This window comes from Calliopsis andreniformis, chromosome 6 (genome assembly GCF_051401765.1).
Source record: "Calliopsis andreniformis isolate RMS-2024a chromosome 6, iyCalAndr_principal, whole genome shotgun sequence".
NCBI classification, from domain to species: domain Eukaryota; kingdom Metazoa; phylum Arthropoda; class Insecta; order Hymenoptera; family Andrenidae; genus Calliopsis; species Calliopsis andreniformis.
The window spans coordinates 6061420-6083696 of NC_135067.1; the positions used below are offsets into that span (position 1 = coordinate 6061420).

The 22277-nt window shown below is 32.0% G+C and overlaps 4 protein-coding genes across 7 annotated transcripts; 2 read left to right on the plus strand and 2 right to left on the minus strand.

Moving 5' to 3' along the window:
• The first annotated feature begins 540 nt into the window (after window positions 1-540).
• LOC143180586 (uncharacterized) lies at window positions 541-4449 on the plus strand. Of its 3 annotated transcripts, none has more exons than XM_076380431.1 (5): window positions 541-897; window positions 1799-1956; window positions 2889-3000; window positions 3115-3326; window positions 4077-4449. In XM_076380431.1, the coding sequence occupies exons 1-5, from the start codon at window positions 794-796 to the stop codon at window positions 4181-4183; spliced, it is 693 nt and encodes a 230-aa protein (XP_076236546.1). In that variant the 5' UTR covers window positions 541-793; the 3' UTR covers window positions 4184-4449. The 3 variants fall into 3 exon arrangements, with proteins under 3 accessions (XP_076236546.1, XP_076236548.1, XP_076236547.1); XM_076380433.1 differs by having other exon boundaries at window positions 3118-3326; XM_076380432.1 differs by having other exon boundaries at window positions 1802-1956.
• Window positions 4450-6157: 1708 nt separating this feature from the next.
• LOC143180051 (uncharacterized) lies at window positions 6158-9282 on the plus strand. Its single transcript, XM_076379577.1, has 3 exons — window positions 6158-6570; window positions 7064-7361; window positions 7636-9282. Exons 1-3 carry the CDS (start codon window positions 6158-6160, stop codon window positions 9280-9282), a joined length of 2358 nt encoding a protein of 785 aa, XP_076235692.1.
• Window positions 9283-9946: 664 nt separating this feature from the next.
• Window positions 9947-13213, minus strand: LOC143180947 (transmembrane protein 26). Its single transcript, XM_076381010.1, has 6 exons — window positions 13020-13213; window positions 12109-12286; window positions 11625-12032; window positions 11129-11484; window positions 10602-10952; window positions 9947-10212 (listed from the first exon to the last, which is right to left on the minus strand). Exons 1-6 carry the CDS (start codon window positions 13211-13213, stop codon window positions 10176-10178), a joined length of 1524 nt encoding a protein of 507 aa, XP_076237125.1. The 3' UTR covers window positions 9947-10175.
• Window positions 13214-15813: 2600 nt separating this feature from the next.
• Set (NAP domain-containing protein SET) lies at window positions 15814-21565 on the minus strand. 2 transcript variants are annotated; one of them, XM_076381623.1, is made up of 5 exons: window positions 21250-21565; window positions 19355-19544; window positions 18897-19093; window positions 18431-18695; window positions 15814-18337 (listed from the first exon to the last, which is right to left on the minus strand). In XM_076381623.1, exons 1-5 carry the CDS (start codon window positions 21505-21507, stop codon window positions 18312-18314), a joined length of 936 nt encoding a protein of 311 aa, XP_076237738.1. In that variant the 5' UTR covers window positions 21508-21565; the 3' UTR covers window positions 15814-18311. The 2 variants fall into 2 exon arrangements, with proteins under 2 accessions (XP_076237738.1, XP_076237735.1); XM_076381620.1 differs by having other exon boundaries at window positions 18897-19102.
• Between the last annotated feature and the right edge of the window lie 712 nt (window positions 21566-22277).

Below are 22277 nucleotides of genomic sequence, written 5' to 3' on the forward strand. Positions count from 1 at the left end.
CTCGACAAAATCTGCCAGTGTCACAAAACTGCAACAAACTCATCGATCATCCTTTCACAAAAATACTATCTTCGACCACCACCTTCCTCCACCCTCTTTTACAGCTCGAGTGATCCCAACTGACTCCACCCTCTCGAGTTTCCAGATTCAAGGAGCGTCCATTTGTGAGGAAGTCGATGGAAAGAACTCTGCGTCGTCTCGTTGGTCCATCCGTCACCGAAATTGAAACTCACCCTCCGAAAACAGTCGCAGAGGGAGGGACGCGAGGGGACAGGGGTGGAAAACGATGGAAATAAAATTTCAGCTCGGCAGTAACAATGAACCGCAGGACCTCGGGGTATAAAATGTCAGCTATTAACCCTGCCCACCAATCGTAGGAAGGTCTGCTAGTCGTTCTCACCCTGGAACAGCCCCGATTGGATGGAATCTCCGCCCAGGGGTTGTATCGATCATCCCCTTTGCTCGCCACTCGCCTCTGCTATATAAGGCAGCCTCCCCAGGGACAGGACTGATAGTCTGGACCCTTACCGCCTCGTGGATCCTCGATTTTCGTGTCTCTCCAGGAACGTGAAGTGATTTTGAAAAGACCCCCTGAAGAAGTTGGCTTTTTGACGCTTTTCCTGCTGGCGGTTGAGTGAATCGGAGAAATTCTAACTTGAAGGATACTCGGGAGCTGGAGAAGAGAATCTTCAGTATTTAAGAGACGATTGAAGGAGGATCCTCTTTGAGGGTTGCTGCTTTTCGGCGTGGCTAGTGAAGTGATTAATGAGCTGGTAAAGAGGAGGAAGAGGCGATGGCGAATCATTCCGCGTACGAATACGAGGACAGGGGGCAGAGGATGCGACATAGGGTCGGGGCTACTTCGAGAGCTGCGGATTCCACGGTGGCCTGTACTAGGTGAGGCTCAGTCTACTTCGTTTGCTGATTTTGGATTCCTCTTTTAGGGCATTTTGGTTGTTTTGTGGTTCTGATTGTTCAAAATATTTTTTTTCTTGGAAAGTTTTCTCTTTTGAAAGAATATTGTTTTATACGGTACTTTGAAAGGTTTTTCTTCGAAGGCTTATTTTCTGGTATTCTTGTTTAATTTAGAAGAATATACTTCTTTAGCGTTTTCTTTTAAACATAATTTAATGCTGTGTTTTACTGCTACGTAATTTTTATACGTTTCTCTATTTTTGAAAAACAATAAAGCCATTTAACGCTTTACCTATTGTAATCCTATTCATAGGTTTATAACAGGATTTAAGTTTTGAAGAGAATGTTCAGACTTCACTAAATTATTAAGTAAACCAAAATAACTAATGTAAAGTTACAATATTCACAAAATTCAATGATGATAAATAGAAAAGTTAACATAACGTTTTTTTAACAGTTTCCTATCATTTAACTATCCTACAAACAAAAGTTTAAAGATTTCTTTAGATTTACCAGTTTGTATAGACATGTAGAATATGCAACACTAAAGTCTTCTATGAGAGTTCGAAATTATCAAATAAATAATTCGCCATTACATTAAGTTATTCGAAAAGTTCTTAGCCTTTTGCTACGTTTCAGTCTAAAAATATATATTTTAATGATATAAATAAATGTATAACAAAATAATAAAAAGTTATGGTATGAACTAGTGAAACTACATTCTTAATTAAAATAAGCAGTGGACAAACTATGTCATATCAAATTTCATTTTAAAAAATGCTCTCGAACTTTTCGAATGTTCTGACAGATATAATTCTATTTAATGGTCTCCAAAATTTAGAATTCTTTGAAACATACCTGCATATCTATTATTCAATTCCAGTAGTCAGTATTACGTGGCCCCTAGCAGTGACATCAGCGAAGAGGACCTAGCCGAATTGCCTTCCTGCGTTTATGCAGGCAGATCCGCTCAACATGTTGCACACACTTCTTCACACACCCATTCGCCTTTGCACTATCACATGCCTGTCTCTACACCTGGTAATGAAAATGAAATATTAAACATTAGTTTTTAATTTTACGTAGTCTATTGATTACACCGAAGGCTAACGTATCCAAATTAACTTAAATGATGTAGCATTCAAATATCGAAATACTTAATATTAAATAAATATTTATAATATATCAGTACTAACTATATGCTAAATATTCAAAAACTTAATAAAATTAATGTCTAATGTAATGCACAATATGAAATATGGAATCCCCTTGAAGATTTTGCTTTGAAGAATGTAAATCATTTTTTAGGAAGTTTATAATGTTCCAAAGAAAGGAATAATTGAGATATTTGAACTCCTTATATCAGATTATAATTAAAACTATTAGAAGCCAAACTAATTAATCAAACTTGTTCCTTCGTTTTCGTACTAAATTTTAAAAAAGATTTATCGATTAATATTTATAAATAGTATCTCTACCAATTTATGTTATTATTTTATATAAATATTTTTAATTATCATACTAATTATTTGTATTTATAATCGCAGTTGTATTAATTGAAATAAAATATACAAATTTGTAGTCACAATCACTTATAAATTCATAATTTAAATTTTTTCTACATTCTGTTTCATAAAGTTAATTGGTCTGACTTCTGAAAGATTTAATATCACGAAAATATTGCTGTACAATTTCTAAATTGTATGTCCATTATTAGTTGTTAATTTATTCAGAATTTAGTCATAATAGTAAATATTTTAAGCATTTTTAAATCAATTAGAACTGTTAATTAACAGTTTAATACATTTTAAATATTCAGAAATCATATTTCAAAAATATAAAAATCTCTCAATCAATGAAGACGTAATAAGGGAGAAAACATCAAACTCAAACTAGCAAATATAATTCTCTTCCTTTCTAAAATTTAAAAAAACTGGTCGAATAGCTCTAAATTAAATTCATTTGCATATCAGATCACAATGACCCAGAGATGAACGGAGTAGAGGAGGGCTACTATCCAAATGGTAGCCCCTACAGAATCCAGAGACACGCTGCCAACATAAGGGAGAGAAAACGTATGCTGAGGTGAGAAATTATTCGCAATAGAAACTCATTAAACATTTCCTAGAAAGCAAATAGCGAGTGATATGGTTTCTAACGTAAGAGTTAGCAGATTGTCAGTGTGATTGCGATTTTTAGCAGCATCAACTCGGCTTTCGACGAGCTCCGAGTTCACGTACCAACGTTTCCATACGAGAAGAGGTTGTCGAAGATCGACACTCTGCGTCTGGCCATAGCGTACATTGCTCTACTTCGAGAGGTACTGGCTGCGAGACTCGATCCACTGACTTATGTCGAGAGGTGCCTTAGAGGAGAAATAAACGGTGAACGTGCTGAGTGGAATACAAGTGGTTAGTATACAAATCTATTTCAATCCTGTAAATCAATGGATTAACGAAATAATATCAGTGTAAAAAAATATTGAGCCATAAATCTATTAAACTTGAACGTACACTACTGGCCAAAAGCATGGGATCACTTGAATTCTTATCATATCGCTTAGTTACTGCAACAATAGCATAACTAAGAAATCATGATTTTCAGAGAAATGAAAAAGAACCATTCTTTCTACATTAATAACTTAAAAAGAGCAAAGTTTTTAGTTATGTCATTGTTGCAGCAAATGAGCAATATTTTATGCTGTTAAGTCGCTATTATGGACTAATTATACAGCAATTTTGTTGTCTCTGCATTTAATGCAGAGAATATCTGCATTTAATATTATGGCCTTTTTATCATTGTTCTTTAATTGTATATAAATTAGTTTATTAATAAGTAATGTCGATACTTTTACTAAGCTGAAATCCTACACTTTTGGCAATTGTAATCACTTATTTGCTATTACAAGTAGCATAGACCTATTCGCTCTATTCTGATCGAAAAATAAAAACAAATACTATATATCATAATGCTAGCTAAATCTAACATATCTAGCCTATTTTAATTCTAATTAATATATTTAAAAGTAAGTTCAAACTAATCGAAAGCACTTGAAAGCTAAGCACAAATATAGTTTTCAGATCTAACAAATGTATATTCAGTCCACATGTAATAGAAACATTTCTCAAATTTAGTCCTGACGTAAGAACGTTTTTTTATAGATCTGACGGCACGCTTATCGTGGATAAACTGGGAGAATCTTGGGGTGAATCCAAACAGACGATCGGTCCTCACCACCTTAGCCCTAACTACGGACAATATGAACTGAGAGGTCGTTCCCTTTTCTTTGTAAATAAATCCAAACGGAATAGAGTGCCAGAGAACGTTACCACTATACATATGAATGTGTACATTTCAGTTCTAGTCTCTTTATCTCTGTACGTGCAATACGAGCGATGATATTATATTTCGTATTTCTATACATACACATATATGCAATACACGCGTGTATATGTAAAAGGGATAGCTGATATACTAGTTTTAGTATTTCGTTTTCGAATAAAATGAGAGCAGCGCTCGTGCGAAGAGCTAAAACTGTGTCGAATTTCATTATGACTGTCCTTTCTTCTAATTCAAGTCCTATTTTGTTGGTAATGATGGGCTTATGTTTTTGGTCCGATTTCTTAAATCCTGTGTTTTGTAATTACTAACCTCGAATTCTTATCATTTACTACTGTTATTCTAGTGAATGTTTAATGGATTTCTATTACGAATAATTTCTCACTTCAGTATACATTTTCTCTCTCGTATGTTTTATATTTATTTATTATTTTAAATCTTAAATAAACTTACGTTTTTGATTCGGTATCTTAATTTTCATTAGTTTTAAAACCTTTCCTTTTCTACTTTATGTGAATTTGTTTGGTGGAATTGAAACGTTGTTAATAATAACAGAGTAGATAAATAGAAAGATAAAAAAAAATAGAAAACTAAAGGAAAAGATAAAATAGTCTCGTGATATTACAGTATTGTTTTGATACAAGCTCGATCACTCACGCTTTCTCGGAACTATTTTTTTTACTTTATCTTGTTCTCAGCTTTGATACAAAATATAAAAAATATAGAAATAGCTAACATATAAACTGATCTTCAAAACAAGTTAGTGACATTTTATAAATCCTTAATTGATTTTAAATCATCAGCTTATATCGAGACAAATTACTTTTTTAATGGTTTTCATTCCTTTTTAAGAGAATTCAATATAATAAATGAAATATATTGTTAACCCTAGGAAGTCCAAGTTATTGGATGTGTCGAAATCAATCATTAAATATAATTATTTCCTAGCGTAAATTACTGATCACATAGATATATGTTTTATTTTATGGAAAAAATAAAAATTTCAAACTTCGTGAATATTTTTTTATCCTGCTTGGATTCTCTAGGGTTAATGATACGCATTTCTCTAATAACGCACCTTTGTATTTAATTCGTCACAAATACGTAAAACAGTCTTTTTCTACAAATACTTCCAAATAGAAACGTATAGAGATCGAATTTTTCAATATTCGAATGATAACAATGACGTAATTATTTGGACTAAAATCCTACACCCATTATCACATTTTAAAAACACCGATACTATATTTTAAAATATATAAATATATAAATCATTTTAAATATATAAATATATTTTCAAACTTTAATTTTGAGTGATTACAACCTTAATGAACTTACTTGAGCATTTATGAAAGAGAGGAACAACGAAAACTGAGTGAAACTTGTTAATCCTTGAAATCAAGTAACACATTAATATTTTTTCAAACTGATAATTCAATTGTGAAAATAACATTCCACGAGTTGTCACACACGTCAACACAGCGCACTCTCGAGTACTCGACTGATTACAGGTTACAGGACGATATTTTACTTCGAAACCTAATTTACTGATAGCTAGATGACACCGTTGTTCCCTCATTCGATCGCTAGAAAACAAAAGCACGAGGCCAGTCACATCCCCGAAAGCTAGTATATCTTGGGTTATGTTTAAACATATCATTTACAACCAAGCAAAAACTGCTTCAATTAATGAACAAGTGTTTTCCAAACAATCTTGAAAACCCTACATCCTGTCAACTTTATAAACTCCTTGAACAGAAGATTTCAATAATTTTATATTTATTAACTCTACCATCCACGTGTACATAGTATCGTGAATATCTAGTCTGCGAGATCAGTGATATTTCATTTCATATGTACATGAATTTTCAGAAAAATTTGTATTATTTGTATCGAAAGGTAAATGGAAGAGACGAGGAGGTCAGGGTCACATCGGAACCCTTCTGACAAGGAATACAATGATATGAGCGTGATCGCGGTAATCGGAAAAGAAAACGATCGGTTCTCGATGCAGACCAGCAAGAGACAAGAGGATCGACGAGTGATAGAGCTGAGCGACGAGCGGTCTAAAATGATACTTCGAAAGCGACTGGAGATGGAATCGTTGTCGACTGAGAGGGATAATGGGAACGACGATTACAAGGATATGGAGATTTTGCAGAAGCTTCCTCCAGGGACGATCGTGATTAAACAAGACAAGAAGTATAAAGAGGACAGCGATTACGTGCGTGATTCTACGGAAACGAGTAGCGGAGGGTCGACTTCCGGTAGCGGAGCTGCGAAAGTTAGAAGAGTTCACCGAGCTGCTAGGAAGAAGTAAGTGCATTTTTGGGAACTTTTTTTTCGAGGTGAGAGGTGTAGGGGAATTTTTATTTCTTTGTCTTATTTAACTGTGAAATATAAAAATTCAGAAGAAAATAAAAAAGTTATTTATGGGAAGTTATTAAGTTATTTGTAACCATTTAGTTTTTAATACAATTTATATTGGTTTGGTCTGTTCAATAAAATAAAAGACAAAAAGAATAAATTATTCCATTCACTCATAAAAAATGTTTAGTATTTTGTACTAAAATAAACCAATAAGAAAATTTTACTCTGAATTATTTTTTTTATCTAGTGATCATTTTTTAATGTATGTCAAACTACATACTCTCTCTCTTAATATCTATTCTAAGGTGTATTTTAAGGTACTGCTTATTTTGAAATTTAAAAAGTCGACAGCTTTTCAGTAAAAAGTGAATTTAAAATATATTTATAAATTTTGGAACATAAAATATATTCTATACAGAACTAAAAAACTTTCTTGCAGTCGAGGAACAGTCGAGATTCGTCGAAATCCACTACGCGTAACAAAGAAGGATCCTGATAAAGATTTTCCGCGATCAAGGCAACGATTGCTTTCTGCCAAAAGAAAGGAAATGCTTCTTAATTCGGAACCTATTAAACGAGGAAAGTCCTCTACAATGCCATATATGAATACGCGATCTGTTACTCGAAAAATGTACAATGTAGGTGCAACTTATCAGGCACCTACAATAAGAGATGAAACAGAATGGAAAGAATGGCCAGTACATGGAATGCATGAAAGGCCTGTGTACCATCCTCAGGTAAACTTTTTATTTACCCAGCTTTTGAATACAAGAATATTTTCGTTTATTGAAAATAATACTTGAAGCAGTAGTGTGATTAATTAGCAGTAGTTTATGCATTTATAGGAAACTCAAATGTACAAAAAAGTTCAGAAAATTCCATTTCTTTGTGTTTATAAAAATATGAATTTGCGTAAAAGTCCACAGTCTAGTGATTAGTTTCTATATTTTCTGTTACCCATTCGTCTTAATTAGATTATTGTTCTCTAAGATTAGCAAATATTTATTTTAGGTTGGCTTGGCTGCAGAATATTTGGGTCGCTATTTCACTAGCATAGATGGAGTTTCTTATCAGGAAATCTTAGATTTTCCTGAAATAGAAGTGGTCTCCGTTGACCCTCACTCTGACTTTCTTCCTTGTTCGGCTGAAAAGAAACGAAATAAGAAAACAAGGACTAATAGAGGTTCCTTGAATGCTAAGAATAATAAAATATCTTCAAAATCAGTTGAAAAAAGTGCATCCTTTCAATCCTGTATGCATGAGAGTTTTCATTGTGTTCTTGGGTATTGCTCACAAGTGCTGACTCCTGGTTATAAAACCAATGTAGAAGGAAAGCTAAGTAGATTGAATGAGAGTAAAAGTTCATCCAATGTTGTCAAAGAGGTGGAAAAGCAAGCTTCAACAACAAACATTGCAGCACATACTTCTAAAACTGAACCTTCTGGCAATTCTAAAGAAAATATACAGAAACTAGTAGAAGGAAACAAGTTGTCAGATAATTATACTGTTACCATGACAACACAAAATATGAAGAGTTTTAATCAAGTGTTAAAAACACGATTATTTTCAGGGCACAAAATGTATGTCGCCAACCCACAGAAGTCTATTGCTTTTACAAATTTAAAAGCTCTTCAAGGAGGACAGGTAAAAATCCAAGAAGTTCTTCAATCTTCCAAAAATCCTGTAATTCTAGTCAATCCTTCAGAAATAAAGAATGCTCAGGTCTTGAAATCAGTACCCAATAATATAAACATGGTAAAGTTAGATGACACAACTGTCAATGAAGAACCTTTAGTGTACAGGACAATGATTCCTAATAACGAGGCAACAGAAAATTCTAAAGTGATGGCTTTGAAACAAACGCCCACAAGACGTAGTAACAAAGTAGAGTTCACAGTAACAAAATATATGGTTGATAATAAGGTTCAAATAGGAAAGGAGGCAAATGTCAGTGAGAAAAAGTTGTGCTATGAAACTTCAAACAAAGAACTAAATATAACAGCGGTATCTAATGGTTTAACCAAAACTTGGTGTGCCAATGAAACATCAGAAATTGCAAAAATCCTTTCAGAGTATAATAAAAGCAGTTTAAAAAAGCCTGCTATAGAAAACCAAACATTTTGTGCTTCTGTGAAGAATGCAAAAGTTAAGGAAATCAACAAAGAGGAAAATGCAAAGCAAAGTGTTCAAGAAATTTCTTCTGATAGAAATGTAAGCATAAAATTTCCTCAAGGAAAGTGGAGACGATTTCATTTAACAGTAGAAAAGCTAAAGGATTTAAAAGATGGTAGTGAAAAGAAACTTCCTTGTGGAGTGCGAAATAGACAATCTACGTTCAAAACTGATCAAATGACTATGGATACTACATCAGAGAGAAAGACTGATGTTCCCAAATATTTGAAGAGGGGACATTCACCATTTCAAAGAGGACAGTCAAGTACAATGAACTTGGAAAGAAAAGAGAATAATTCAGTGAATAATAATATGGATGCAGGAGCAGTGAAGACACAATCTTTACAGGAATTATTGGAGAACACAGCAATGCTTTATTGTGCTGCTACTGGCACCCATCAAGAAGATTTAGCAAATTATATTGATAGCCTGGATGCTGTGCAAAGTATACAATGGCTTGAAACAAGTAAAAACTTGATTGTATGAGCAATTGTTGATTAGTAATAGCAATGAGATAATAGCTTTAAAAGAAAGATCTCATAAATGTTGAGTTAGGAATTTTTATAAGATTTTGAAAAATGAAAATAATAGGTTCTTATATAGTTTATTTCAATTAGTAGTTTTTTTATTACATTATCATTAATATGTAAAAGTTAGTAAAGTTGCTTTGCTTTATCGTCTATGTAGAATTTAATAGAAGTCTTATCAACTAATTTATTCTACAAATTATAATGAAAAAGCTATTTAATTTTAAACTTATATTTTGTAGCGATCGATAAATCTGATATTTTAGTTGAATTGAGTAGTGAAAAATCTATGGGACACTTCTCTTTTCTTTAATATTAATTTGATAGTAAAAGCTCTTCGATTAAAGATTATTTTTATCGCTTATACACCGTTACGTATTGTATAAAGCTGCATTATTGAAACGATGATTTAACATATTATAAACTATAGTAACTATATTAAAATAGTGTCTTAATCTTTATAGATATTCGATTATTTGGTTAAATCTTTTTAGTAGAACTTACAAATAATAGTACAATTCTAGAGTATAATAAAAATATTAACTCTTTGTACTTCAAGTGTGCAGCGCAAGCATTGTCATTTTAACGTAAATAATATTTTGTGTTATATTCTTTTATTTTACTTCAGATATATTTAGGCACTTATGACACAAACAATAAAAAGTGGAATGAAGTTTCCCTCTTGCTTGCGCAAAACTAACGGTGTTCAAAAAATTAATCTGTACGAAACGTTTGTTTTACTCTTCTAGTTAATATCATGCCGTCGTTGATTCCGGCGTGTATGAAGAGTATACAAACGACAAGAATCGCAGCATAAACGAAGAGCAACGCAACGATACCTAGATTTCGTTGTCAGTCTCTATTCTGTCGTCGTTTCCGATGGGTGTACCTGTAAAAAGATATTTAGAAACTACTAATTTTTATTTAACAGATTGAATGATTATAGAATTTTTGATCAAAGAAATAGCAAATTTTATAAAAATGATTTCTATTAAAAGTTTCATTTAGTAGTTTCTATTTAATAAAATTCTATTGAAGCGTTAGACTTTTTACTTAGCGAAGAATTAGCTAACATGCTGTTCTTATAATTGATACATATTAATATATGTATAAAAATATCTTTATTTATTTATCCGATATTCTGTTTGACAGTATTAATAATTAAATTGTTTAACCACATAGGGGCTATAAGTCCTCTTTAACTTTTATATAAAATAAAGATAAAATAAATTAAGTATATGAAATTCAATATTATTTTAAGTTCCCATCTATGTTTACCTTTTCCTTTCAGATTCGGACTCACTTTCTTCGCTAACAGTTTTGTCAGCTATTTCTTCAGTCGTCGACTCATCTTCACTCTCGGCCTTACACTTTCGACTTTTACTAGAACTTTTACTGGAGTCATCGTTCTTAGATTTTGTTTTGCTACTTTCTGAAAATTTCTTATCTCCCTTTTCCGATGATTTTCTATCAATTTTTCTTCTACATTTCTCGTCTTCAGAAGAAATCTCAAGTTTAGATTCCTCTTTACGTGACGATTTTCTTCTGTTTTCAGTATACTTCGATTTGCTACGCTTTCCAGAGTTGCGAGAACTTGATGTAGAGTATCCAGTATCTTGCCGAGTTTTTCTATGGATTTTTAACAAAAAATTTATCCTTACAACGTATTTAAGTTTCAAGTAGAATATTCTATAACAACTATTAAAAATGAATTCATTTAAATTTGATACTGACTCGCAGAGAACTATTTCTAACATTCTAGTTATATTCTTTAGATTTGAAAGAGAATATTACAAAATATGTACCGTTTAAAATGGCCAGTATTTCTAGGAGAAGAATTAAACTTATCAACTTCTTCTGTAGATTCTTCACTCTCAGAGTAATTAGCCTCTACGTCTTTGTTTCTTCTTCTTTTTTTCTTCTCATCGCAAATCCTTCTACTCCTAACATCTGCATACATATCCCCATGTGAAATGATGCTGATCCTGGACAATTCAGGTTTCTTCCTCTTCTTACTTTTATTCTCAGTTTGTACAACATATAATCGATACAGTTGCAGAAGTATCACCAGTGTGTTCTTGCACGTGAAGAAAATATTCATATAGCTGACAATACGATAGTGAACGATGAGGATCAGTCGGAACGCCAAGAACGGACCATCCTGTGATATTTTTTCAAAAATTAAAATTTGAAGTTTCTTATTTTCCTGGATCAAATCCTCAACTTTAGAGACGAATAAAATTTCGATGCAAAATATCTTAATACCAGTGAAAAGAACAGACTTCATTAAATGTGAGCTACCTGCAATACCATGTTCAAAGCGATTCCCCAAACGTCTATGCTGCAGCAGGTGGTTTCAGCTTGTACTCTTTTCTTCACAGCGCTTCCAGAGGATAATCGTGATTTTCTGGACTTGGTGGCCGTTAAGACGACTGTGAATTGCATCAAGGACCATGCCCAAATTCCCAGAGTTAAGTAAACTAGTACAGGTTCGCGAGCTATGCGGTCTTCCTTGAACGAGTCGAAAAATTCTATGATATCTGCTGCTGTTCCTATGTAAACCAGTAATAACTGGCTTAATTGGTCGCGAGTTAAGTCTCCCTTTGGCAGCATCCATCGTCCAATGATTAAAATTAGCATAAGAAATTGCTCGATTAGGGTGACCCAGGTTTCTGTAGATATCTGAATGTCGGGTAAGTGGATGTTTACCTGAATAGTAATGTACTATTTAAATTTTCTGAAAATACTTCAGATCAGTTGAGTTTCTTCTTAAATGATTACCCACACCCAAGGCTTTCTCTAAGTGTTTCAAATCTTCTGCTGCTAAATTTGTCAAGTCGAAATTCTCCGATATGTTGACGTTCGATTCGAACGCTTTCAATCTTCTGTCGACCTTATCCAGTTCTAAAAGCCATATCGCTGGCACCACGCTGCTCAGATACAAAAAAACTGAGGGACAAAACCTGTCCAGGAATAAATTTATTTACTATAAAATCTATCTTCCTGAATTGACTTCATTAGAACTTCATACTATCGAAAATTTGGAGAAACGAAATACGACATAAATTAGAAGAAAAATGATGTTAGTCAACTTAGTAAACAAATATTAAAATGCTAAAATAATTTCATAACTTAATTTAGAAATATCATCGTTGATAAAAGTTCAGATTTCAAAAATTCATCACCTAATACATTAATTTTCGTTTAGGAGTATCTGCTGAATCTTCAGCTGGATCAATCACAAGATTTGAATAGGGAAAGGATATTAGGAAAATAGGGTCACTGTTACGTGGCTCTTTCCACTGTGTCAATAATTTTCGACCTGCTTCGACGTGTATAGAGTGGATTGTGTCTCGTCCCGCTTCTGTTACTAATGCTCTAATTTCCGGCTGTCACACTGAGACGGTTCCACACAAAAACACACCCTTCTTTTCTTGCTGAGAAAGTACGTTTGTTTTATCGTGAAATTTGTTCTACGAGGATAGTCTGTTCCTTGACACATTTACTTCAATATATTTTTTGCTCAATTTCAGATTTTGGAAGAAATAAGTAACAAAAGTTTAGGTATGAACTTGGTAATAATAAAAAACAAGTGTCTTTTTAATTCAATGCCAACATAAACAGAAGCAAAGTTAATGCAGATCTCAATTTCATGAAACTTTTTAATTTTACTTCTACTTTGTATTTATTGCTTACCACTTCCACTCTTGGTTTTCTTTTATTGTGAGCGTGAAAAGACCTTCAAAGAATAAAAGTAAGATTGGACAGCTCAGGTACCAAAAGAGAGGATTTCGTTTAAACGTTGTGACCTGCCAAATCGCTATAAAACCATGAGACGCGAAAACCAGTCTTGTGATTATTGCTTTTATTGTGGCTAGAAATCTTGCCATTGTTGCCGATCTATTTTTTAATTCACTAAGCTTCTTTTTCTAATTTTTAAAATATTTCAACACATTTCACTCTTCTATTATTGCTTACACTAAAATTCACTTAAGGAAACTCACTGACTATATAAATAAATCTAATGACGTTAAAATTATAAAAGTAGTAGTGTGTATGTTTAAACTTTGCTTAAACAAATTTCTCTCGTAACAGAATCTTGGTTGGTAAAACTTTGTTCTTTTTTATAAATACACGACTTCATATTTTTTAGATTATTGTGTGTATAGAAAGACTGCTTAACTGCACCTCACCACACCAAGACTCATATAAAACTATAGCGATACCAGGGGTTCGGATTTCAAACAGCGCCGCGCAGTGCTAATGCGTTTGCGCCGTAAATATTCTTCTGCGTAGCTTTCCAACAACTTATTAGAGTTATAAGTAACATTGTTTTAACCCTCGTACGACGAATGCACGGTCACTTTGACCCTAAATACAGTACAGGATGTCAAAAGTATAATAAATTTATTTGCAAGGATCATATAAAATGTACACTTACTTCATGTATCAGATGTACAGAAAACTAAAAAGGAGTAAAGCATATAATGTTCAGTTTAAAGTATATAATATTCAAAATGCGTTTTTCTATATAATTCCTTCCCAAAACTAGATTGCAATAGGAATTATATCATGGGTCAAAATGAGCTTGCATTCATCTCCCGCGTCCGTCGAAAATCATTCTCCATCCAAAGGTTAAAGTAAATTACTATACATACAATTTCAAAAATAATGCAATAAATCTGTTACATAATAAATGTAACAAAAAATGTAAAAAAATCATAATTCGATGTAAAAAGTATAAATTAATGCAATAGACAACAAAAAAAAACGCAGAACCCGGTTTCAACTTTTCTTAAAATATCAATTAAATTCCCAATCAAAATTTCATTAATATTAAATGATAAAAAAATAATAGAAAGTAAATGAAAGCACTAATAGTGTTTCAAATGATTATTAACTAATAAGTAAATGACACACACCTTAATAGTAACAAAATTTGTAAATCGTCCGCACTCTCCGGCTGTCACCATACAACTGACGCTCTTTCATCATAATTTAAAACACTAATGAAATATGTAAGATGTAGTTGCTAGATGGCGGGAGGAAGCAAACCGGCGAAATTTATGACTTTAAGAAAATTCCGAGCACATGTAATCATTTTGACTTCTAGCATGTGAAATTTCATATTTCTCAACTTAGATTATAAAAACGCACAAATATTTTAAAGCTAACTTGTTTGACTACAAGTAATCAATATACAATTTTTCTACTGTTGTCTAGATTGTAACATCTATGATTCTACCTATGAACATTGGATTCTAATGTATCATACAATTTCGATGTATGTTATATTTTCTAAAAAGCATGTGCTATGACTAAATAGCTTTACAATTATTGTACAATACATTAATAGTTTACCTTTCATTTTGATTATTAACTATACTTAATTAGTCTCCGAATCAGTGCAACATCTTCCCGCTATTTTGAATATCGCGAAAATCTGATTATAGAGGGCGCTCTGATTACTAAAAGCATAGACCAGTGGTGGTCAAACATCATGATAGGAGGCATATTTTGTCTATTAGAAATAGTGAAGAGCTGTATTCTTTATTGAAACAATATTTTTGTATACAATTAAAATATTTCAGTAAATATCACTTTTAGATTAAAAGTACATTTACCTAAGTGTATAAAAAAGAGGTATCTAAAATATCTTTTTGGAAAAATAGGTTTGCTTTAATTTTAATTTTCATAGTAACAATTGAGAACCAAGGAGCTATTATAAGTATTTCAAAGAACCGCGATTTGGCCACTTATCGTCGAGTTACAGAAATGTGAATTTATAGGTACAATTAAATTAAAAAATTTTGAACACCCGCTCTTTCAACAGTAAAAATAAAAAACATTAAATATTTAAAAAATTTTAGAGTAAAATATGATATCTTTATACTATATTTTATGCTGATATAAAACTTGTTGACATAATATGATTAATTTAATTTTGTTATAAATTTAGTTTTCAATATAGATAATTTAATATATACAATTTAATTTGTAAGACATATCATAATTATAAGTACTATTTTCGAAAATAGAAATCTTAAACTTTATAGTAATGTTACATAATTAACAATATCGATGTAATTACATTCATAAAATGAATATTAATGAAAATAATTGTTAAATGTAACTGAAAATTATATTTCCATTAAAAATTTTGTTTTACTTGCTACATTGATTATTCTTTATAAACACGCATTTAACTCGTAATTACTACATATAATTTACTACATAAAAAATATTGTACATGTATGACGAACTTAAAATATAAGTTATGAATTATTATTCTCATCTTATTCTTCATCACAACAGTATCTTCAAATCTTTTGTAGGTTATTAAAAATATAATAATATAGAAAATAAATCTTTTCAGCCTGAAAATTGTTAACTATTTTATACAAACAATCGTATGTATCAAAATTATAAACTACTGAAAAGGAATGGATTTCTTTCGAGGAGATTGGTAATGGTGAAAGAAAAACGGCGATGCCTCCAGAAAGTAATCTTTATCGACAAATGGGGGAGATATACAACAAAGCTCAGAAAAATCAATTCGTGTTAAGACAATACGTAGAAATTGATGCGACGACATTCAATTCGTTTCGAGCAATAGCGTGTAAAACAAAATTTTCAGGGATAAAACATTCGATCGATTCTTATATTAAAATCTTACATCCGCGTGTTCGTTATCTTATAAGAAGTTTTAAATATAAAAACTCATTCCTATCTCAAATTCACAAATTTATTTCGTTCATTTACTGTATGATTGCGTGACACGAGTTACGTCGATTGATTCGAAGAAATGCTTACACCCAAACTGTTCAATTATCCTCTGTATATTTCTCGTTCACTCATTTTAGACACAAATATCCTTTGTGCGACCACGTATGCCAGCTCGACGCAGGACTCTTTTACGTCGCTTTTAAATACGTATCTTTATTTTGTACGCTGAACATTTTAGGACAGTTGTTGTTAAGAGTTTCATGACAGAATTAGAAGAGCGCACCTTATCGCTTTCTAGGAGGAATCAAATAATTGCTTACTTTGCTAACGTTCAACGTTCAGTAGAAAAATAGGAATCTTATTCTAAGAGATTTTTAACATCGTAGTAATTTCATGTAATCGAAAGATCGTCCCTTATGTATACGAAACTGTTTTATCCAAGACCTAATATAAACAGGTATCGTTTTAAAAACATGCCCATTTGATAGTTTTGGGTAATTAAATCAGATATAAGTTATCTATTTTGAGCGACGTAATTATTTGATTTTTCCTAGATCCCAGAGGAAACGCTGATCAGAACCTTTCAATAGAACCTTTACATTTGCACCGAAGTCTAAAATCAATCGCAATGTGTTCTTCATTGGCACACCGCGGGAGATATAACAGGATCATGATGGCTTCTGATTCTAACTTCACCTTTGGGTCGTAACAGTTAATTTGAAAAGGTGCTTTTAGAATTAGAAGTAACGTGTCGAATTTACACGTGAAAACGATTGCGATATATTTCCTTTTCGCGAGAGTGAAAAGTTTACAATGTAAAATCTGGAAGAATGAGAACGAGGTGAATTTCTCAAATTCATTTACATTTTGAGTGTGACAAAGTTGAATTCCTATTTCGACAAACTTTTTACTAACAGACGTAATAGAAAACCTGTAAATAAGATGATAAATGATAGATATCAGTTAAAAGTAATTATTTTATTCTTTATCCACTGATCAGACGCCCGATATTAATTCAAATCAAACATTCTCCTTGGCTTGAATATTTAATACATTAAAATACGCATTGTTGTAGCACGTAACATCAGAAAAATAAAATATGATGCTTAAAGTAATAATAAATGTTAATATGACATGTACTTTTTACATTTTAGCTGCTCACGGAATGTATAAACAGTTAATTAAATTGAAGATGTTTTTGCAGTTTACTTTGTATTTATAAACGAATGTTTGTAAATTTTTGTAGACAGCATAGATATCGTACGGAAAAATATAGAATATAAGTAAATGTGTAATGAAAAATGTCTGTATGAAACTGTTTTACATTTACAACGGGTGTAAGAACGTGTTACATTACATAAAGAATAAAATCATATTAAAATAGTTATAAAAAGCATTAATCATATTTACGTTTCATACATTCTTATACATATCCACGTTTGTATAAATAAATTACGGTATTAATAAAATGGTAATTCCCTGCGATATGTTCTCAATTGACTTTCAAAGTACATTAAATTATTGAGAATACATAAAATCGTTTTTCTTTTCTTTTATATTGCTACAATATTAAACAAATTATGACTGTACGTGTATAAATGTAATCTAGTAATAACTTAATCTTTTTATAAATACCTACTTTCGCAAGTTTAAAAATAAAGTATGTTATGAATCCTGTGTATCTTGAAGTGTAACTACAGTATTGTCACCCTCAAAAATATCTAAAACACCTCGTTCTGGAAGTAATGCGATGGAATAAATTTTAGTGACAAAACAAGATGAAAGGAACACCTGTCCACTATCTCGTCAAACTGTATAATTTATTTCCTTTTTAGTGTAATTATGACATAACGAAGCTGAGCAGGTGTTCTTCATCGTATGCCTACTATGATAAAGAATGACTAGGCCATATGAATATAACTAAGACATTCGTACTGTATTCCGGCACTGCTTTAGAACAAAGTGCAAAGTGAAACCTATCTAATTTAATTCAGACCGTCCTTTCTTTAGTTACCTTCGGCACAATAGAGCAAATATTGTATTTTATACACACGATATCTTTTTGCGCCGAACAAGGTTCAGTCTGCTAAACTCTGTTTTCTACTTTGTTTTCCCAAAGTTGTTTTAAGATTTATTCATATGGCTCAATATTTTCAGTCCTGCAAACATCATCTATTTTCAACCAATCTGACGTGTATTTTCAGTGATTCCTTCTCAATGTCTATGACTGTAATCGATAGTGCGAAAAATTAACATTGAATTCTATTCTGGTTCCTCTCCTTCACCTTCTGTAATGTAAAAAAGAAAAAAAAAAAGATAACATTTTACTTCCTATTTAAACACTGTAGAATACATTCTGCAGCGTATATATTATATTATACCTTCACGATCCACATCATCGTCAACTAAGAGCTCATCATCCTCATTTACACCGTCATCTTCATCATTCACAGCCTCTTCTTCCTCTTCATCTTCATCCACATCGTCTTCGACAACAACTATACTATCATCCCCTTCCTCGCCCTCGCCTGCGTCATCACCATCATCTGCACCGCCGTCTTCTTCTTCTTCCTCTTCTTCCGTATCACAATCTTCACCATCTCCTTCGATACCATTTTCAACGTCCATGTCTGGTGCCAAATAATACTGAAAATAAATATATTATGTTCAATATTCGCCATATATTTAAAATTTTTTATAAACTATACTATTTGACAAGTTTCACATTTTAAAAACAAATCAAAATAAACATATAGCACTAAAGTGTTATGGATATACAGATAATGTAGTAACTTTTTTCTAGATACTCGTTCTCATTATTCAAGCCTGACATAGAGGTACTTTTACCTGCAATGGATTAGGCCACATATCGTCTTTAATTAATTCTGCTATTTCATCTGAACTGGGGTCTCCATGATCCGTAAACCATTCAAAAAATGATCTGTGTTTTAGTGGCCTTTTGCGACCCTTTAGTGGGGCTTTGGTTTTTGCTCTTTTTGTTAAATCTGCACCTTCTTTCCAACGAATAGGTGTACTTTGGGATGCTGGATCTCCTGCAAAGAAGCAGGAGATACATTAAAACTATGAATATTCAAATAGATTTTGTCTTCACTTGTAAATAATTTAAAAATTATTAATATTAAATTAATAGTTAAACGTTTCCTGTTTTAAATAAGTTTAAATACTGTAAGAAATTATATACATATGATTTTAAGGTAACATGACTGATTTTAATCGAATGTTTATGAAGAACAATATAATAAAAACAGACTTAAAAGTAAGGTTTAGATTAAGAATCTGCTCACCAGAAGATCCTAAATGAAATTCCTTTGTAAGAACATCATTCTCAAAATATGGATTTTCATCAAAATAAAAATTAATTCTGTAACCGGATTTAATATCTTCAAATTCTTCAACTTCTAGTTTGTTTAAAAATCGAAGTGCATCTTCCTCATCTTCTTCCAAAATTTCTGCTATTTCTTTATTGTTTACAAACTATATATATAATAAGGAAATTACATGGCCATCTAAAATGTATCTCTCATAACTTACTTATACTATAGTATTTTATGTGTAAAAGATTAATTCCATTATAATAATATTTAAGTTTAAATTTAGCTTCCAGGAGACAAACTCCTCCTATGTACATTTACTAAAAGTGCTAATTTTTATAAATAAATAATATAATGTTAAACCTAAGCAATACTAAATTAGTCATAAACTTTAAAGGAGATTCATTAGTTTCTTTTAAAACTCAAAATTGGGATTGTTCTGAATGTTCCGGAGGCAATAAGCAGTTGATGCAATATTAAACTTTAATTATAAACAAAATTAAAGAAAAAATGTGTCCAAATAATTATAAGTCTGTAATAAATGACACAGTGCGCTTTGGCTATGCCTTTTCTTCACCCTAATCTTATCACTTTACATCTATACAGATTGTATATCCTACTAGAAAAACAATAGCTCATCAATTTGTTTTCAACATGAGTAACGAACAAAGTTCAATACTACTGTATGAGACTATAGAACACTAAAGAGGACCACTCATGAACAGGTCTGATTTAGACCTTTAGATATGATTTAACTCTTTTAATGACATTGCTTTTTTAAGTACAAAAATATTGTGCGAAAGGAACTGAAAATTATATCATTAGAAAGCTTGTATTTTCTGAATTAAATGATTCATATATATTTTACAACTATTCAGAAACTGTTTAAAAAAGGTTCTTCTAACCAGAATCATGATATAATGCATAATATATTTATTTTATAATGATGTATGAAAGAATAAGAATCCACGTGGCATACTAAGCCTGTAACTGAGAAATTAAGTGAATTCCAAGTTTGTATTTGTATATCTACAAAGCAGTACAAACATATTTATTTTCAAATACATCTTCAATGTACTGAGTCATATTACTCCAAGATAAAATTGAAGATGTTTTATCATTAACTGTTATTCATTTTAAATATTATTTATTTTGTCACCTATAGAAAATTCATTTCCGTAAAAATATGCTATAATTTACTGCGATTCAGTCTTTTCTAAAACAGGATGTAACGACAAAGCCTGGTACAACAAAATTTAGAGTATCAAAAGAAAAATGAGAAAACTTTAACTAAAGAAATTCCAAATAAAAAGAAAGTTGAATCATATACGCGAACTTTTCCATATTTACACATTAAATACACGCTGAACGAGATATTACTCAACAATGACCTAATAGTTCAGAGTAAGATTCTGTATGTAGAAGAAACGGTAACAAGCGTTGAAAGAGAATGTTAAACAATCGAAAACAAAAGAAAAGGAAACGTAGCATGCTAATGTTCCAACAAATTAGGATTATAAACGAAGAAAAGGGCTTTATCGAACAGAAAAACATCGTGTTGTTAATAAGTGAAGTGCACAACGAGTCGCAGCAAGTAGCGAAAAGGCGGTGTAAAGTAGAAATGAAATGCATGTACTGAGAAAACAATAATTCATAGGATTGCTGTGGGGTTCCTGACACGTAATTTTTACGATAATAAATTTATACCATATTCCGCGTGACCGCATGTAGTTATACATGCTTATGTAGATATACAAGTAAGTAAGATGGCGCCCAGCGCCGGTGGACGCCGGCATTGCCGAGAAACGTCAAAGGCACATTACTAATTATTATCAACGAGAACGTAATGTCATCGTGTGAAAGGATACAGCGGTGACCCAAAAATTTGGTATCCTCTTGATAATGTCATTCCGTTTCTGGAAATAGGGCTTACGCAACTTATTATACTTCTTCTCGACTTCTAGGATTTCGTCGCTGGCCTTCTCATTGAGGCCATCGATTTGATTCTGACATCCGTCAATCTCCTCGAGTGTCTTCTGTATTTCGATGTCGTAATCCCGCGACTCGACACCCTCACCCGAACCTGGATCCTCTAATTCCTTGCTCTTTTTGTTTGGCGAAGCCATCGTTCAACCCGCGCTCTTGTCACCACTCCACTACTGTTTATTTTCAGTACGCACTCACACCGCGTTCGTCACGCTCGTGTCGCGAATTCGCGGCGCGTAAGCAAGCTAAACTAACGCCACGAACTTCATGGTTTACCTAGATTGGACACTGTGCAATGTTTCTTCGATATAGGCTCACCGTTCATTGACGAGCTTTATCGATATGTGTTACGAAAAAAGAGCACATTTGTGTTCGATTTCATTCAAAATATCTCGTTTTATTTTTTTTTTTGCAAAGAAAAACATACTTGTACGATTTGTTATGAAATAAACTCGCTTGATTTAGATTCGAATTTCTCGATACAACTGTTAGAGCTCTTACTATCCGAATATCTGAATACTCAAAATACTCGTAATTCAAACTTCGATTACATTTTTGAGTCTGATTGTGAGTATACTTTATAAGAGAGTATCATACTGTATTAGAATTGTATTATTAAATGTAATGTGTGGGAAGAGACTCAAGAGATTTCAACTATCATTTGTTCTTTTAACATCAAAACGAAAACTTAAAACTTCTGTGCGTAAATCAAATACTTTTAGGAACACATTGTTTCCAACTGTTCCTAGTATTTAAATTTTCTTTCTTAATTCTTTTGCATCTTGAGGTTGAAATGTTATTTCATGTTTATTCATTCGTTCTAAAATATGAAAATAAATGAGATAAAGATATTTAAATTGCAGTTCGAAAATGAAAAATTACATATTTTCAAACTTTATTGAAATAATTA

What these genes read in the sequence shown, in the direction of transcription:
- LOC143180586 (XM_076380431.1), top strand. Translation starts at nt 794, where the DNA reads ATGGCGAATCATTCCGCGTACGAATACGAGGACAGGGGGCAGAGGATG. An exon ending in TCCACGGTGGCCTGTACTAG is followed by an intron (nt 898 to 1,798) that starts GTGAGGCTCAGT and finishes ATTCAATTCCAG; the next exon opens with TAGTCAGTATTACGTGGCCC. An exon ending in CATGCCTGTCTCTACACCTG is followed by an intron (nt 1,957 to 2,888) that starts GTAATGAAAATG and finishes TTTGCATATCAG; the next exon opens with ATCACAATGACCCAGAGATG.
- LOC143180051 (XM_076379577.1), top strand. Translation starts at nt 6,158, where the DNA reads ATGGAAGAGACGAGGAGGTCAGGGTCACATCGGAACCCTTCTGACAAG. An exon ending in CACCGAGCTGCTAGGAAGAA is followed by an intron (nt 6,571 to 7,063) that starts GTAAGTGCATTT and finishes ACTTTCTTGCAG; the next exon opens with TCGAGGAACAGTCGAGATTC. An exon ending in GGCCTGTGTACCATCCTCAG is followed by an intron (nt 7,362 to 7,635) that starts GTAAACTTTTTA and finishes TATTTATTTTAG; the next exon opens with GTTGGCTTGGCTGCAGAATA.
- LOC143180947 (XM_076381010.1), bottom strand. Translation starts at nt 13,213, where the DNA reads ATGGCAAGATTTCTAGCCACAATAAAAGCAATAATCACAAGACTGGTT. An exon ending in CTTTGAACATGGTATTGCAG is followed by an intron (nt 11,485 to 11,624) that starts GTAGCTCACATT and finishes AAAATATCACAG; the next exon opens with GATGGTCCGTTCTTGGCGTT. An exon ending in AATACTGGCCATTTTAAACG is followed by an intron (nt 10,953 to 11,128) that starts GTACATATTTTG and finishes AAAAATCCATAG; the next exon opens with AAAAACTCGGCAAGATACTG.
- Set (XM_076381620.1), bottom strand. Translation starts at nt 21,507, where the DNA reads ATGGCTTCGCCAAACAAAAAGAGCAAGGAATTAGAGGATCCAGGTTCG. An exon ending in CAAATTTTTGGGTCACCGCT is followed by an intron (nt 19,545 to 21,249) that starts GTATCCTTTCAC and finishes TTATATATATAG; the next exon opens with TTTGTAAACAATAAAGAAAT. An exon ending in ATTTCATTTAGGATCTTCTG is followed by an intron (nt 19,103 to 19,354) that starts GTGAGCAGATTC and finishes GCTTCTTTGCAG; the next exon opens with GAGATCCAGCATCCCAAAGT.